The following is a 14,559-nucleotide window of genomic DNA, read 5'->3' as shown; positions in this document are numbered from 1 at the left end:
GATGGTTGTTTTCCGTGTTCTGCTTCAAGGTTGTTGACCCATAAAATAAGCAGTGTTTATATACTGGTGTAGGGATGGAAGCAACATTTTGTTCTTCCCTTCATGAATATGCCCTAGAAATAATTTTTCCCCAAAGTTCCCTAAATCCTGGTCACAGGGAATAGATCATGTTTGGAGAATTGGAGAAGGGCTGAGAAGATCCAGTGTTACTGCCTAAATTGAGCTGACTTTATTTTAACCAAAGGACCCTCTGGACAGCCACCACCCTCCTTCTTGCCAGGGTACGCTCTCACCCCGGCAGGCTCTGCAACAGGACACTGAGCATAACCCCTGTTTTTAAGATAAGCTGCAGAAACCCTTTCAGCTTAGGATCAGGTTAGATTTCCAGGACTGTTGGTAACAACTAAAAATGTTTCTGACCCATGCTCACCATTGAACAGCACTCCACCCCTCCAGGACTTCAAGAGTTTTAAACTACTTTTAGAAGATGGTTTTCATTCATCCATCTGATAACAAAAGGGGGTTTTTGGCTTGCTCCTCAGCAACAGCACAAGAACTGTTTGTTCAGGAAGGCAGGCCAGCATGAACTTCAGTTCAAACAAACTGTCCCTACATAAGCCATCTTTCTTTCTCCACCCTTTCCTGGCTGCCTACTGTTCTGTGCTTGGCAGCATGAGGATTTCCAAAATGTCTCGAGGATTTTAAATTCTATTTTGCTATTGGTAGCTTTATTTCACAGAGAGCAAACTCTCTGGCTTCTGTTGGCAATCATGGCAACACATTTCAAACCTCATTTTGGTGGTGAGATCCCTGTCAGAAGCATTTTACAACTTCAAGCTATGTGGTTTGTGTGTTCCTTTTTCTTTGTTGTTTGTTTGCATAAAACTCAAACTGTTCTCTAGAAAAGTAGCCCATTTTCATAATCAATAACAATAGCTGTTTCTATACTTTGTAGTCATATGGTCTAAATCATTGTCAGTCATTTCCTCTCCCATCACATCTTCCAAAAAATGTTCCCCAAACCAAACTGGGAAAAAAAAAAAAGGAAAGGAAGAAATGAAACCTTGCCACATTTTATTGTATCCATGTCATAAATTCATAAACTACTGAAAGTTAGGGTCAGTGCAAAGATAAGAATCAGACAGTTTACACTAACTAATGCCTTTGTTACTGCTTTTTGAAACAAAGTTTATTTGGTGCATCTATTTCTTCTTTTGACAGCATGTGGACAATAAGAGCGTTTCTTCATCTAGTGAAATAATTGCTTTCCGCAAAGCACTGTTGGATCCAGTGACAGGAAATCTGTTTCAACGTTTTGTGTCACTGAAAGGAGACCTACTGGGGAATGGAGTGCTCTTTTGGCAAGAGGTGCAAAAGTATAAGGTATGGTGGTAAAACGGAGCAAAGGGAAAAGTATTCAATTTGCAAGCAGATGCATCCATTCTTGCATATTAGGAGAATTTTAACAAAAATATTTATGAGCATTCTGTTGTTCATAGTAAAGCCTCTTTCACTGTTTAAACTGGTTTTTTCTTCAATGAAAATCCTCACATCTTACAGGTAGCTATTTTTGACTCAAATGCATTATCCCTGTATTTCTTTATGCTTCTTCAAACTGTAACATTCTTCAGAGTCTCTAAAGAAACACTGCTAACTCACTAATGCCCAGAGTTTGGTATACATCTGTTGAGCAGTAGAAATATGCAAGCATTAAAATGTTCATTCTGTCTTTATAGCTGCTATCTGAATTTGTAATTTCTCAAAAATGAGAGATAACTTTTAAATTCAATCAAATCTACAGATGTAAAGATGGTATCCACCCCAAAAAACCTATATGTACAATGCAGACCCCAGCTCCCTTGAATTTTGTAGAATCAAATTTGACTTGAGCTAAGCTTGGAACCAAAGTGAAATGTGATGGGAAAGGTCAGCAGGATTACCTCTCTCCCAAATATATGTAGTTTTGTGAAATTGCTGCTATGTGTGTTGAAACCCAATGGAAAACCTCTGGAGTGAAACTTTAAATCAGACTGCAACCTCCTAGGAACACCCTGGATTGAATGCAGGGATGCCACAGATGTTTCATGTGTTCCTCTTTCCTTTTGCCTCTGGGATAGCAAAAGTGCTACCAGAGTGCAGAACCTCTCCTGGGCTCCTGAACACAGCCCATGTGGACAGGGCAGGCAGGGAGCATGAGATTAGCTAACATGGTCAGAAACTGGGCTGTAAGCACAGCTGATGTTGCAGTAGCACTTGGAGAGCCTCCGCAGGCGTGTGGGTGTATTTTCACTGTTTAATTTTATGAATTTGAATTTGGTGTCTGCTTTAGAAGGTGAAGCTCCTCTGTTTCCAGGGGACGGTCTCTCTTCCTCACAAAGGCTCTGATCCCCAGGCAAGGAATCACAGTCTGAAATGCTCTCTGGGGTTGCTGCTGTCTCTCTCGTGGTTACAGAGTGACTAGCTTAGATTAAAACTCTGGTATGAAGGCATCTGGTGTTCCACAACATAAATCCTTTTCTAGATATTTGAAGTTTTTTTGAGACTTGTGACTCTTCACTGCTACATTATGGAGGACATGGAAACTTTCTGCAAATTAATGTAGAGTGTAGGTTAAACTCTTTTCTTTGTAGAACTGCTCTCTGAAGAAAGCCTTTATTGTTTCTTGTCCCACCCCTTTTCCTGCATTTATGTTAATTTTATTTGTCTTGTTATCAAGAAAAAGTACAATCTGACCATATTTCTCCATGCATGCAATTTGTCATGGTTGGCAGTTGATGCTCTTTGTAGAAGCAAAGGGCTGGAGTAGTAGGAGTGTTGTGGGTCAGGCTGAACTGCAGGAATATTGCCAAAGGCGTGGGCAGCACTTTGCACAGTGCATATTTGTATTGTCTGAGCCCTATCATGCCATCAGTTTAGACAGAACTCCCTTTAGGAGTCAATGACTGCATCGCTCCCCATAACCCATCAGGCTGGCGGCACATCTTGGGACAATCCAAAACCAAGATTTTTTTTTTAAACAAATATGAAGAAACATAACTCTGTGGATCATTTCCATCTGTTCATCTATGCTTGGTCTCATCTCTCCTCATATCATATGGCTTGTTTGTCTTCCCTCTTACTACAGCTCTCTGCCTTCTATGCTAGATGAGCGAAGAAAGCCGTAATAGATATTCTTAGGATATATTGAATATGTTTTTGCATTGCCTTACTTTCTTTATTATAGTTGTTATCATTCTTTTTTTTTTCGTTTCCAAAACTAAAAGTATTCATAATAAAGCAAGCCAACTCTTTCACATACCACATTTCTGGTTAAAAGCCATGGTTTTAATTTCTTTGCACAGTAAATATATAGCCTTCTATAACAAAACTAAATTCAGATTCTTCATTTAAAGAGCTCTCTTCCTGAAAACTCTAGAGTGATCATTGTGTCTCTTAATATATATGTGATAGTCTCCTTGTGTTATATAAATTTCTTGATATAGATGGACAGAGGGAAAGTTCATGTTTCAAAGTGTTGGAAGGACACTCTTTGAATTATTTTTCCTTCATGTCAAAGTCTAATGCTGGCATTCTCAGGGTGTCAAAATGCAGTAATAACAGGTTTTACAAGAACAATAGGATCACATTAAAAAGTAGAAAAGCCCAGTGTTCCTCTGACATCTCACTCCTGTAAGTTCAGGTTTGGTTTTTATTCTATAGTGCACAGAGTTATTTCAAACCCTGAGGTTTTGGGAAACTAAAAAATCTTAATGAATGGTGAAAGTAGAAGATTTCAATAAATAGAAGATTCTAGTGGTAGCTGAAATTGTCCCCTCTTGTGACAACATTCCTGGTTAGAATATCTTGTACCCTCTAAATATTTCCCCTCTTTTGCTGGAGCACTTAAAACATTTCTTTATCTTTTAGTTACCATGGATATACAAGTCATAGCAGGCTCATTGTGAAAATCAGTGCATTTCACACTTGTAGATGGGTTTCTCTTTTCAGAAATGTCTCCTATTTGCCAGTAATGTACTTAAAATCTAAGCTGTTCCATCAGAACATGCAGGCAGAGATTATCACCTAAAAGCAATGGTTTCTATGTATCTGCATTTGCAAACCAGAAGCCCCATTCATGTCTTAAGCATGGTTTTGACCATGCACATTTACCAAAATAATTTTGCCCTGCATACTGAAGGAATTTATTGTATAATTATTTTTGTATGACTATTACTCTTTGATCACTGGCCCCCTGTAAAGGTTCTTGCATGCGTCTCTCTCCATTGACTGAAAAGGCTATTTTTCATCTTTCAGGACTTGTGCCATTCTCATTGTGCTGATGCCATAGTTCAGAAAAAGATCACAGCTATTATTGACTGCTTTATTAATTCTGCCATACCCCCAGCTTTGCAGATTGATATCCCACCTGAACAAGCAAAGAAGATTGTGGAGCGCAGGAAAGAACTGGGACCTTACATTTTTAGAGAGGCACAGGTAAGAAGCCGGGCGAATCTCGACCTGTGTAATAGGTCTGGCTAGAGACTGTGTGCCTGATTTTAAGAACAGTTTTCATTGCTTATGTGACAGTTAGGACTCCACACATAAGCCTGGGCTTAAAGGAGAAAACTATAGTCATATATTTCAATGAGACTGGTGGAGATGAAAGAGAGGCTTCGGATATATACTGCTCAGTAAAGAAAATCTCTGACAGCTGGCTGATCCTTGAAAGGTGTTATCCAGGTCTGTGTTAGGAATTCTGGCGTTAGAAATTAATTCTGTCTATGTTCTTAATTACTCGTTCTTTACCACTTGGTTAATGTCAGAGAAGTAATTTGTAGTTAGAAAGTTTGTGGGTTTTGTGTTTTATGAAAAATACAGATGTGAGTAAACCATAAAGACAACTTAACTTGCCGAATGCCTTTCCCTTCTTTATACAGAAAGTGTGCATTAAGTGGCTGTAGACAATTTTCTCTCTGATCTTTCTATTAATCAGGTTGAATAGCAATTTTTGAACCTTTACTACAGACTTACTATTTTCTTATCCCTCGGTACTGCCTTATCTTCTAAGTCCAAGAAAAGTAATTGTTCTTCTTTTCCTATAAAATTGCCACCGACACCTTTAGACATCAACTGTGAGTCCATAAAGTGTTCGGATGACAAAAGATGAATGATTTGTCAGAGAAAGGGGTTCATATAGGTCCTAAGAGAAAGAGAAGTCTCATTTCAGCCTGTGTAAAACCCAGTGAACTCCAGAAATGTGGCACAAAACCAAAGGAAGAACTAGGCCAAAATGATGTGACTGGAACCCGACAGTGACTCACATGTCACTTTCAAGCCCATTGAGCCAGAAGCAGTGAGGTGCTAAGCATGCTTGGCTCCTTTGAAGCCAAGTTTCTCAATGCAAATTAAACATCTAAATAAATTGAAAAATGTGAGCCTTAGTACGTGCAGCAACAGAATTCACTGAGCCCCTCTGTTTGCTTTTCTAAAATTGTTTTTCTTATTCTAGTTCAAAAACGACCCTGTGAGAGATTATATCATTTAAAAATTATCCAAGATTTGCTCATAGATGTGTAATGTGGTTTAAGAGCCTTTCCAGAGGCAAAAAAGTATTTCCTTTCTCTTAAGGAGGGAGAAAAAGCCCTCTCCCTAATGAACTGAATATTTGAAATACTTGAGCAGAACAGTGATGCAAAAGCAATTCTACTGGTGTATATTTTATCAAGAATACTTGTAAAAAATGATGGATGTTTTCATTAATGCAAACAATTGTTTAGGGAAATATAAAAAAAGAAAGTGCCTTTTAACTGTGTTTTAGGAAGATTTCTCACCAGTAATAAACACACTGATGAAAAGCATGTGCCGAGCAAAGCTGGGCTGAAATGTCAGGACGGAGTACGTGGGAGGAACAAGGCTGTGTGTTCAAAAAAAATAGTTATCTCATTCTGCATTTTATTTTACAGTCAACTGTTTCCTTAATACGGTCAAGATTGACTTTATTTTCTTCCTGCGCAGATGAGTATTTTTGCTCTTCTGTTTAAATTTTGGCCAGAATTTTGTAAGTTCCAAAGCAATACGGACCGTGACAAAATTCTAGTTGCCTTGGAGAAAAAAAAGGAAGGAAAGATGCAAAAGAAGGAAGGGATAACAGCAAAGGTAAGGCTCATAATGTTTCAGGTGACTGCTGATGAACTGAATAACATGAGCAAAGATACATAAATTAAAATGTCCCTTTCTCAGCCTGATCCAAAGCTACCAAATCTTCTTGTTAGATTTCAAGCTTTACATGCAACCCAGTCCTAAGGTGATTAGTTCCCAATTCTGCCAATGCATATACATACGTTTAACTTGAAGCAGATGAGTCAATGGAATACTCCTTTCATTAACCAGAGGAAAAAAATGTATTTTAGTCACCTTTTGTGCCAAGAGAAGAGAAAAAAAAGAAGGCTGAATTAAGAAAAACAAATCTGTGTACAATCCATGTGTACATGGGCTACTGCAGACCTGTTTATTAGAATTTACGTTCTGTATCACAACTGAAATCAAACCAAACCCAAACCAAAACTGATTTCATATCTATTTTCCAGAAGGACTATTTGAAAATCCTGCACATTATTTTAAAAAATATTTATATAGTATATTTTATATGCTTTGCATAATCTTTGCCTTTTCTTGAATATTTCTCAGCTTTGAAAGTGAAATTGTTAGACTGTTCATAGTGAGTTTCCAGGAAGTTCCAGCACATTAACAGAACTGTGACCTCTACAGTGGAATGCTTGTTTGTAAAATTGTTTTTCTTGGATTTTTTGAATTAAAATATAATGGATTTCTTTTTCTATTGATTATAGGCTTTGAAAAAGTTTATTTTTTATTAAATACAATTTTTTGGCGAGCATTGAGGAGAGAACATTCTTTCAAGGGCAGAGAAATTATTGGACTTGCAAACTATAATAAGTAGCATTACAAAGACCTTTACATATTTTAAATATCATGTACATGTGTTGAGATGTTACACATGACAAGAACCACACAGGTATCTGGACAGATAAAGTCATAGGCCCATAAGAACATGTATACACTGTTATCCCCTTTTAGGCACGTGAAGGCTGAGGACCAGTGAAGCGTTACTCAAGGCCACACACCAATGTCAAGGGAAGTCTAAAATCCAAGAACTCATGTTCCTTTCTCCAAAGCTCGTTGTCTCCATATACATATGTCTGCCAAGGCCATTGGCAATGCTTACAGTGCAAGAATGCAATATTTCAAAGTAATGCACTTCTGCATTTTCACAGACTTATTTTCCATCTGTTTGTTGCCTGTCTGTGAGATTTCTGATAAAGATCAAGGAATAAAGAGAAAATCTTGGGCAGGAGGGCAAAAGCCTAGCTTTTATGGAGAAAAAATAGGAGAAGTGAATTACGCTTCTAAGCAGGGAAAGAGAGTAAGAAGTTCTAGAAAGTGTCAGGCAGAGAATGCAGCTCAGTAAACAGTTTGTAGACTATTCTCACAAAAAAGAACCCAGTAAACCAGTTACCTTTTAAAATTTCTTAAAAGAATAGGTGCAACAGAAAAATCTTTCCAATATTTTTAAAATCCTTTTCCCTTTCTGTTACTGTTTAAACAATTTGCCATTTCCTGTTCTCTTGCCTGAGATTTCTGTCCTCTCGGTGACAACATAACTATTCAAATGATTCAGTGTCCCTGAAGGATACTAATAAGGTTCATCTAATATGAGCAGGTTCACTTGTTGGCTTGTGGAAGGTGATGATTTCTCGGCCATGAAAAGAAGGACTATTTTCCTCTGCCCCACCAGGCTCACTGAATGGGAGGAAAGCTCTGGCAAGGGTTAGAAACAGCTTTTCTTATATGTATCTCCTCTCCACCCCACAAATCAGTTGCTATTTTGGGTTTATGCCAAACAGAGCAATCATAGTTGCAGGGGAGGAATTTGCTTTCTTCTTTCTTTACACACGTGTCCCCTGGGCACTGAATCTACCTGCGCTCACCTTAGTTTTAGAACTGAACAGATAAGAGTTGGACTTTTATGTAGTATAGTAGAAAAAATGAGCAGACAAGGAGCTTTTCACCAAGCAGTGATGAATAAGTTGGTATTATTTGACTATCTCAATATTTTTTGTGTGTGCCTATTTGTTATTTAAGGGGCAAATTCTATCAAAGGCGTCCTGGCAATGGACTTGTTCCTTTGTTAGCTGCTAGATGCACATGCCACATACTTTCAAATATATTAGTCACTTTTTGTCTACTGCCTTGATGCCAGTACTAGTAATTGGTTGTATACATCATTGCATTTTATCTCCAAAATAGATTTTGGATTTTTTTGCTTTCAAGTGCAAAAAATAGCTTTAACTTTTTAGCTTTAATTTACACTGTAGATTTGTACTTACTCTTTCCATGACCTTAGCAAAGAAAGCCGTCAACATTATTTTCCTTTTCTCTTAGCAATAAGCTTATATGTTAGTAAGTGGTGTAATGGCATGGGATCTAAATTCGCTATAACATTGCTTAATTTATTATGAGAAGTCATTTTTAAAGACCTTGGTTAATTCACTATTCTCATTGAGAGAGCCAGCACACATAAACTGCAGTGCAGTAGTATTCATGCTGCCTCTGTGTTTGCATTGGCATCCCTTTTCCACCAACTGTGTGTGCCACAGAAGTTACTGAGCCTGTTTCTACAGAAAAGATCAGCATCACACTGCCTGGGCAGTTCTGTACCCAAAAGTCACTCTTACAGTATATAGGTTCATAGGACAGTGGGAATGATGAGGAAGGAAAAGGCACTTTGGGAGCAAAGAAACAAGATAGTGTGATCCTTTTCCAGATCTTTCAGGGACTTAGTAAGTGACTTCGGAACCATTTGATCTCCTTTTTTTTTCTCACTTTCTCACTTGGAACATGGGAGGGTTATATTACTCAGCTCTTGCAGATGTTGTGGGGTTAACTATGTGAGGTAAAATATGACCATCGGTTGATGTTTATAAAGGGTTTTGGGATCATCAGACAGAATGTGCAAAGGCGAAACAAAACAACGTGAAAATGACAAATAGTCAATCACCAGAGCAGTTTGCCAAGGGTTACAATGCCTTGGTCTTCACTGTAGATTGCCTATTTTCCTAACTTGTATACTGTAGTTTGTACACAGCTACCAGACCAAGCTGGAATGAATCACAAATCCTACATTCTACATTTATACTTGAGGCCAAATTAGAGGCTCACAATGTCCTTTCTGTCCTTAAAATATGTTCTGTTGCTGTCTATCTGCCCTGTCACCTAGCTGTATTTTGGAGCAGGTATTGAATCTGAAAGGAAGATGGTCTGCAGGAGTGTAGAGGACAGGAAACTAGAAAAAAGAAATGCTTTAAAAAAGCAGCTGCTATTTTTTATATGCCCAACATGATGAATTATGAAATTGAGCATTACAAAACATTACTGCAAATGACACTATCTCATTTCCAATGACAATTTTTGGTTCCTCAGACTTTGATTTCTACTTTAGCTCTGTAACGATTGTTCACATCTAATTATGAGTTTTTAGTATTGGCAGGGTAAAGAAGCAGGAAAAAAACTCATCAACTTGACTCAACTTAAGTCCTTGACTCAGCCTGAGCCCTTGACTCAACTGCCAAGGAGTATTTTGGTAGATGAGCTTGATATGAAGAGAGGATCAGAAACATCTTTAGCACCTGTAGATGGATATGGGAGGAAGGTAAATAAAACAAGTTTCTACAGATGTCATTCAAGAGATAAAATCATCTTGGGAAAAGGGGAAGGGGGAGTTTGATTTTGAATACTGCTGTCACACGGTTCTTCAATAACTGTTCATTCTTCTACAATTAGCTTTCCAGTTGTAAGTTTACCTACCTTACAGGTGATTTTTTTTTGTTGTTGTTTATTCATTTTTTAAGATGTAGGTTCTGAGTAGTATTAACAGGTAAAAGAATGTTAAGGTCCTATCGTGCATGGATTAATAAAGAATCTGTATTTAAAGATAAATTGAATAAAAGGTAGTTCAGTTCTGAAATAAGAAGCTTTTCATTAGTTGTGAAATTCATATCCTGAAAGAACTTGGTTTAGGGTAGAGTTCTGTTCTGGTCATATGTCAAAAACTGAAGCTGAACTCCTTTAGGAAATCTAGGTATTTGAAAATCTGACAGCAAATACCACTTTAGGACTTCTTCCATAACAACTCTGAGTATGCATCAAATCTGTAGTCTAAGGTACCAGTTATTTTATTGGGAAATGGGAAAACCAGACATGATACATTGGGCATATCAAGGGATCGTATGAATGGCTGAGTTGGCACTGCCAGAACATAATGGGGAACCTGTGCAACCACTTAAGCCCAGATATGTCACGAGAATCAGGAGTAAATCACTGTAAATTTGGCCACTGCTTGTATTCCATAGAGCTCTTCTCATGGCATTATGTTAGTGAAGAGCAGAAATAGAAAAATGCACTGTTAAATACCCCCAAAATCTGTAACCACTGTGAATTGCATAGATAAGCTTACACTCTTACCTTTGAGTGGACCTTTTTGCTTTTGCTCATACCTATTAAAAAAAAGTGAGTTGAGCGAGCCAGTATATCCCTGGCATATGCTTAAGCCCTCAAGAAGAGGCAGAACAAACAATAATCTTTTAAAGGGCAGTTTCTTCTGTAAGCCCCTTCCTACCATAGGAAGGTTCTGGAAGTTCTTACTGAATCATGATATGATAAATTGGCTCCAAATTTGTCATGCTGTAAGATAAAAACCAGGTCAAATAAAAGTGCAGTTCTCATACTGGGAGAGCAGCCTATTATTTATATGCAATCTGAACTGTGGTTGTTGCCTTTAAAAGCAGTATTTTATCCTTAAAAAAGGAAAGGATGACATCTTCAGTTGATCTGCCTCTAGTGGTAGCAGCATTCTGCTGGAGAGGGGAGGCAGAAGGAGCTGTGAGGCTAATGAGACCAGTGAAAGGACATCCTCTAGAAACAGCTTTTCTTATACGTATCTCCTCTTCACCCCACAAATCAGTTGCTATTTTGGGTTTACATCAAACAGAGCAATCATAGTCCTACGGGAGGACTAAGGGTGTAGCACAGAGATAAAATCAAGTCCTTGATAGCACAAATGATATTTTGGGAGGGGAAAGTTTTTTAAGATGAGAGAGACTTAACACTCAGACCAGGGATGGAGAATAAATATAAACATTGTATCTGTCAAACTTGCTTAAATCATGCTGTTTTGAGATTTACTTATTTACAACAATACTATTTTTCCCATTATTCCAATATTGTAATGAAAAAAATCTTCTTAATATTTGTAATTATCCAGTAGCAGGAATATAACATAAACAAGTTTTTTATCTTACTGTTGAAATGGATCAGAAACTACAGTGATATGACCTGAAGGCTGATGTCTTTTGATGGTTCTTGCAGGCTTCCTGGTCCTATTCCAAGTACATAGAAGCCTTGGAGCAGGAAAGAATATATGTTAAAAGGCAAGAAGATCTGGAGAAACCCTCATTATCATTCTCTGCAGGTTATTAACCAAGCTCTGTAGTTTAGCAGGACAAGCTTATAGCTTAGGTGAAATTCTCACAGTACAAGGACTTTGCTTGCTCTTCTTTTGAGTTGTGTACAGAAACCTCTGCCTCTCTTTTGCTGTCTGTAGGGAAGTTGCTCTCTGTGCTGTTCTCATGAGTGATATATTTTCTAAGAAAGGAAAAGTAAAAGGTGCAGGTTATCAGCACTGTGTTTACTACACAGGTCCTGCTGCAGAGACGAATAAAGCCATTTCTTAATTCTGCAGTGACATGGCAATCACATATGCATTTCACCTCCCTGGCTTCTTGTGCTTCATCAACTTACATTCAAGCAGATACTGAAACCTCTTTCTCAAAGTTTGTCAGTATGTTTTTGGAGGATGTGAGAGGCATTGCTTCATCCTTGCTTCAGCTGTGAACATCCTCATAGGTCTTCTGTTTACCTATTAAAAATATCCATTTAGCAGTAGGGCTAGCAATAGCACTATGTAATATTCAGTTCCTTCAGTTTCACATAAATTTAATTTTTTTTTCCATATGCAGATTCCTTCTCTGTGTCCTCTCTGAAGCCTGAAAGTTCTGTGAAAGCCACCATTCCCACAAAGCGTAAACTGTGAATCTTCCCAAGAAGCAGGAAGTGAGTACGAGACTGCCAACAAGAGTGCTTTAAAATGTGATTTCTTAAAAGCTAGTTTTCCTGCTGCCAGTGCTGATGCTAATTAGTAGCAAGTTATCCCACTCCAAATCATGTTTAGCCTCCATATGAAAACAAGCTTATTTTTCATGCCAGCCATGGTTAGCGGATCTAATGTTGACCAGATGGAATTTTTTTGCAAAATGGCAGTCTCTAAAATTAGGTTATCTAAGCTTTCCAGTTAAGATATTTTAAATAGGAACATGAGATGACTGGAGAAATCTCAGACCCTATGAAGTTACTGTCAAGAACCTGACACAGAACTAGCATAGATCACCTTTGCCAAAGCCAATTAAATATTAGACTGAGAGAAAGAAGTAGGAAAGCAAAAAAATCTGTTAAAGACAGAAAACCAGATTTTGCTTCAAAGCTTGAATTTCTAGAAGGAAGAATCCTCTAGAGGTTTTGTTTTGGTATTTTTAAGCCTATGTTGAAATTAGGTGGACTTAAAAAAATTAATAGAACTTGGAATATTGCTGCCTTCCTTCTCTGCTTCTCCTTCTTCTTCTAATTCTGTACTTAGCACTGCTATTTTAGGCAATTTGGTGTCCTGCCCTCACTAGTCCTCCTAAAATTCCAAGTATCTGAACATAATCTTCCTGTGGCAGCATTTTCTGAAAATTACTTCAGAGAAAACTGCAGCATTCCTTCCTTTCCTCACATTCTCTTTCTGCCCTCTTATCATGTCCTATAGTTGCGGTTAAAGTAATCCAGCCACTGGGGCCTCATGTGCCTTGCAGGTGTGACTGTATTCCACACATGGTGCCTTCTGCTCCACTGTTCTGCTCTCCATGGAGCTGGATCATTGTGGGGAGTCCTGGCGCAGGGCCTCTGCTCCTGCTCTGTGGCTGAGAACCCTCCAGCTGGGCCCAGTCACCACACACCTGCACCCCTTGCTGCAGCCCAGCCCAGCCATCTCTAGACCTCCCTGCTATTCCAGACCTCAGAACTGCATTCCTGCCAGGCATCAGGCTGCAGTACAGGCTATCACAATAAGAAAGTTGAGGTTCTGAGTAATTTGAGAGGTCTCTCCCACCAGCTTCCGTTGCAGCCCACTCTCTAATGCCACTGGAAATTTGCCTGCCACTATCCTATAGTGATCTGGCCACTCTGCTGGTAGGGTGAGATAGCCACACAAAACCATCAGTGCTCTTGATGGGGCATCTTCCCTCCACTTTGTAACAGAGCAGGTCACACCTTGTCTATTTGGGATAAATGGTGAGGCTGGCAGCAGGAGGCTTGTGAGAGAGGCCAGGGCTGCCATGTGCTGGGCACAGCCAGTCCCAGTTGCCTCCAATGGACCCATCACAGTACCTGGCTGATCCCTCAGCCAAGATGGTGGCACCTTGGGGAAACCCATTTCAGAAAGAGCAAAGAAAGCCAGAGAGTGGAGGAAGGAATACAAAGAATGATAAACAACAGGGAGCACCAAGGGCAGAAGAGGACATATAAGAGGAAGAGGTTAATGAGGAAGTTGAGGAGGAGGAGATGCTCTATGGTGGAGCAGATATTCCCTGTGGCCTGTGGAGGACTGATGCTGCAGCAGAGGAAAATAGTGAGAAGGAAGAAGGGGCTTCCCAGTGCCTCACCAAAGGGACAGAGTGCGACCTGTGGTGGTAACAAGGAGGGGAGAAGAGGTGCTTGGAGTGAACTTAAACCTCGGAAACGCAGACGAAAAGTGTTTTCTCTCAGTGTGTAAATGTTCTTACTTTCTTTCCCTCTCTCCCCCACCACCCGAATCAGTAATGATTTATTCTAATTTGCAATAAATTAATTTCCCCAATTTGAGTTTATGCATTTATTGAAGAACTGTTCTGATTATTTCAACTGGCTGAACACAGCAATGACATTTTGTTACCTTTTCAGGCACATTAAAATCTCTCTGAGGAAGGCAATGCAGAGACATTCAATGGAGGTGGCCAGGAGACACAAATGTAATGTGCACGCAAGGTTTGTTCTTACAATTCTAGAGCAAAGATGACAACTTGGAATATTTTTAAGAACCATGGGATCAAGGGTAGAAAATAAACATCTTCCAGTGTGTTCCGTATCAACCTGATTGCGACACTGGCTCTTGTGTTAATAATTTAATAATACACCTTGAGGCTCAAATCACAGTAAGATTCCACTGAAGTATGCATGGCACAAACTACTAGGTAGTCTCCATCTTAAAGATCATATAATCAAACACAGTTCTTCATTGCCTGATCTAATGAATAAGTAAAACACTGCCTTGAACTGACAGCCCTGAAGCAGTGTGTTTTGGCACACTGCTCTCACTATGCAATTCACACAACTTCTGTTCATTGAGGATAACTCATGAGGTCTGTGAGTTAT

At 38.9% G+C, this 14,559-nt stretch overlaps 1 protein-coding gene across 1 annotated transcript in view; it reads left to right on the top strand.

Moving 5' to 3' along the window:
• The window catches only part of RGS22 (regulator of G protein signaling 22), a 60,981-nt gene extending 46,705 nt beyond the window's left edge, over nucleotides 1–14,276 (top strand). Inside the window, exons 21-27 of the mRNA XM_019289037.2 lie at nucleotides 1,222–1,383; nucleotides 4,294–4,473; nucleotides 5,995–6,135; nucleotides 9,536–9,706; nucleotides 11,422–11,524; nucleotides 12,072–12,165; nucleotides 14,089–14,276. Of these exons, the coding sequence (XP_019144582.1) occupies nucleotides 1,222–1,383; nucleotides 4,294–4,473; nucleotides 5,995–6,135; nucleotides 9,536–9,706; nucleotides 11,422–11,524; nucleotides 12,072–12,145 (831 nt within the window). The 3' untranslated portion in view covers nucleotides 12,146–12,165; nucleotides 14,089–14,276. The remainder of the gene's footprint in view (nucleotides 1–1,221; nucleotides 1,384–4,293; nucleotides 4,474–5,994; nucleotides 6,136–9,535; nucleotides 9,707–11,421; nucleotides 11,525–12,071; nucleotides 12,166–14,088) is intronic.
• The last annotated feature ends 283 nt before the right edge of the window (nucleotides 14,277–14,559 follow it).

The sequence above is a fragment of the Corvus cornix genome, chromosome 2 (assembly GCF_000738735.6).
Source record: "Corvus cornix cornix isolate S_Up_H32 chromosome 2, ASM73873v5, whole genome shotgun sequence".
NCBI classification, from domain to species: Eukaryota; Metazoa; Chordata; class Aves; order Passeriformes; family Corvidae; genus Corvus; species Corvus cornix.
The sequence above is the reverse complement of the archived record's forward strand: the minus strand, read 5'-3'. Positions and strand labels throughout refer to the sequence as shown.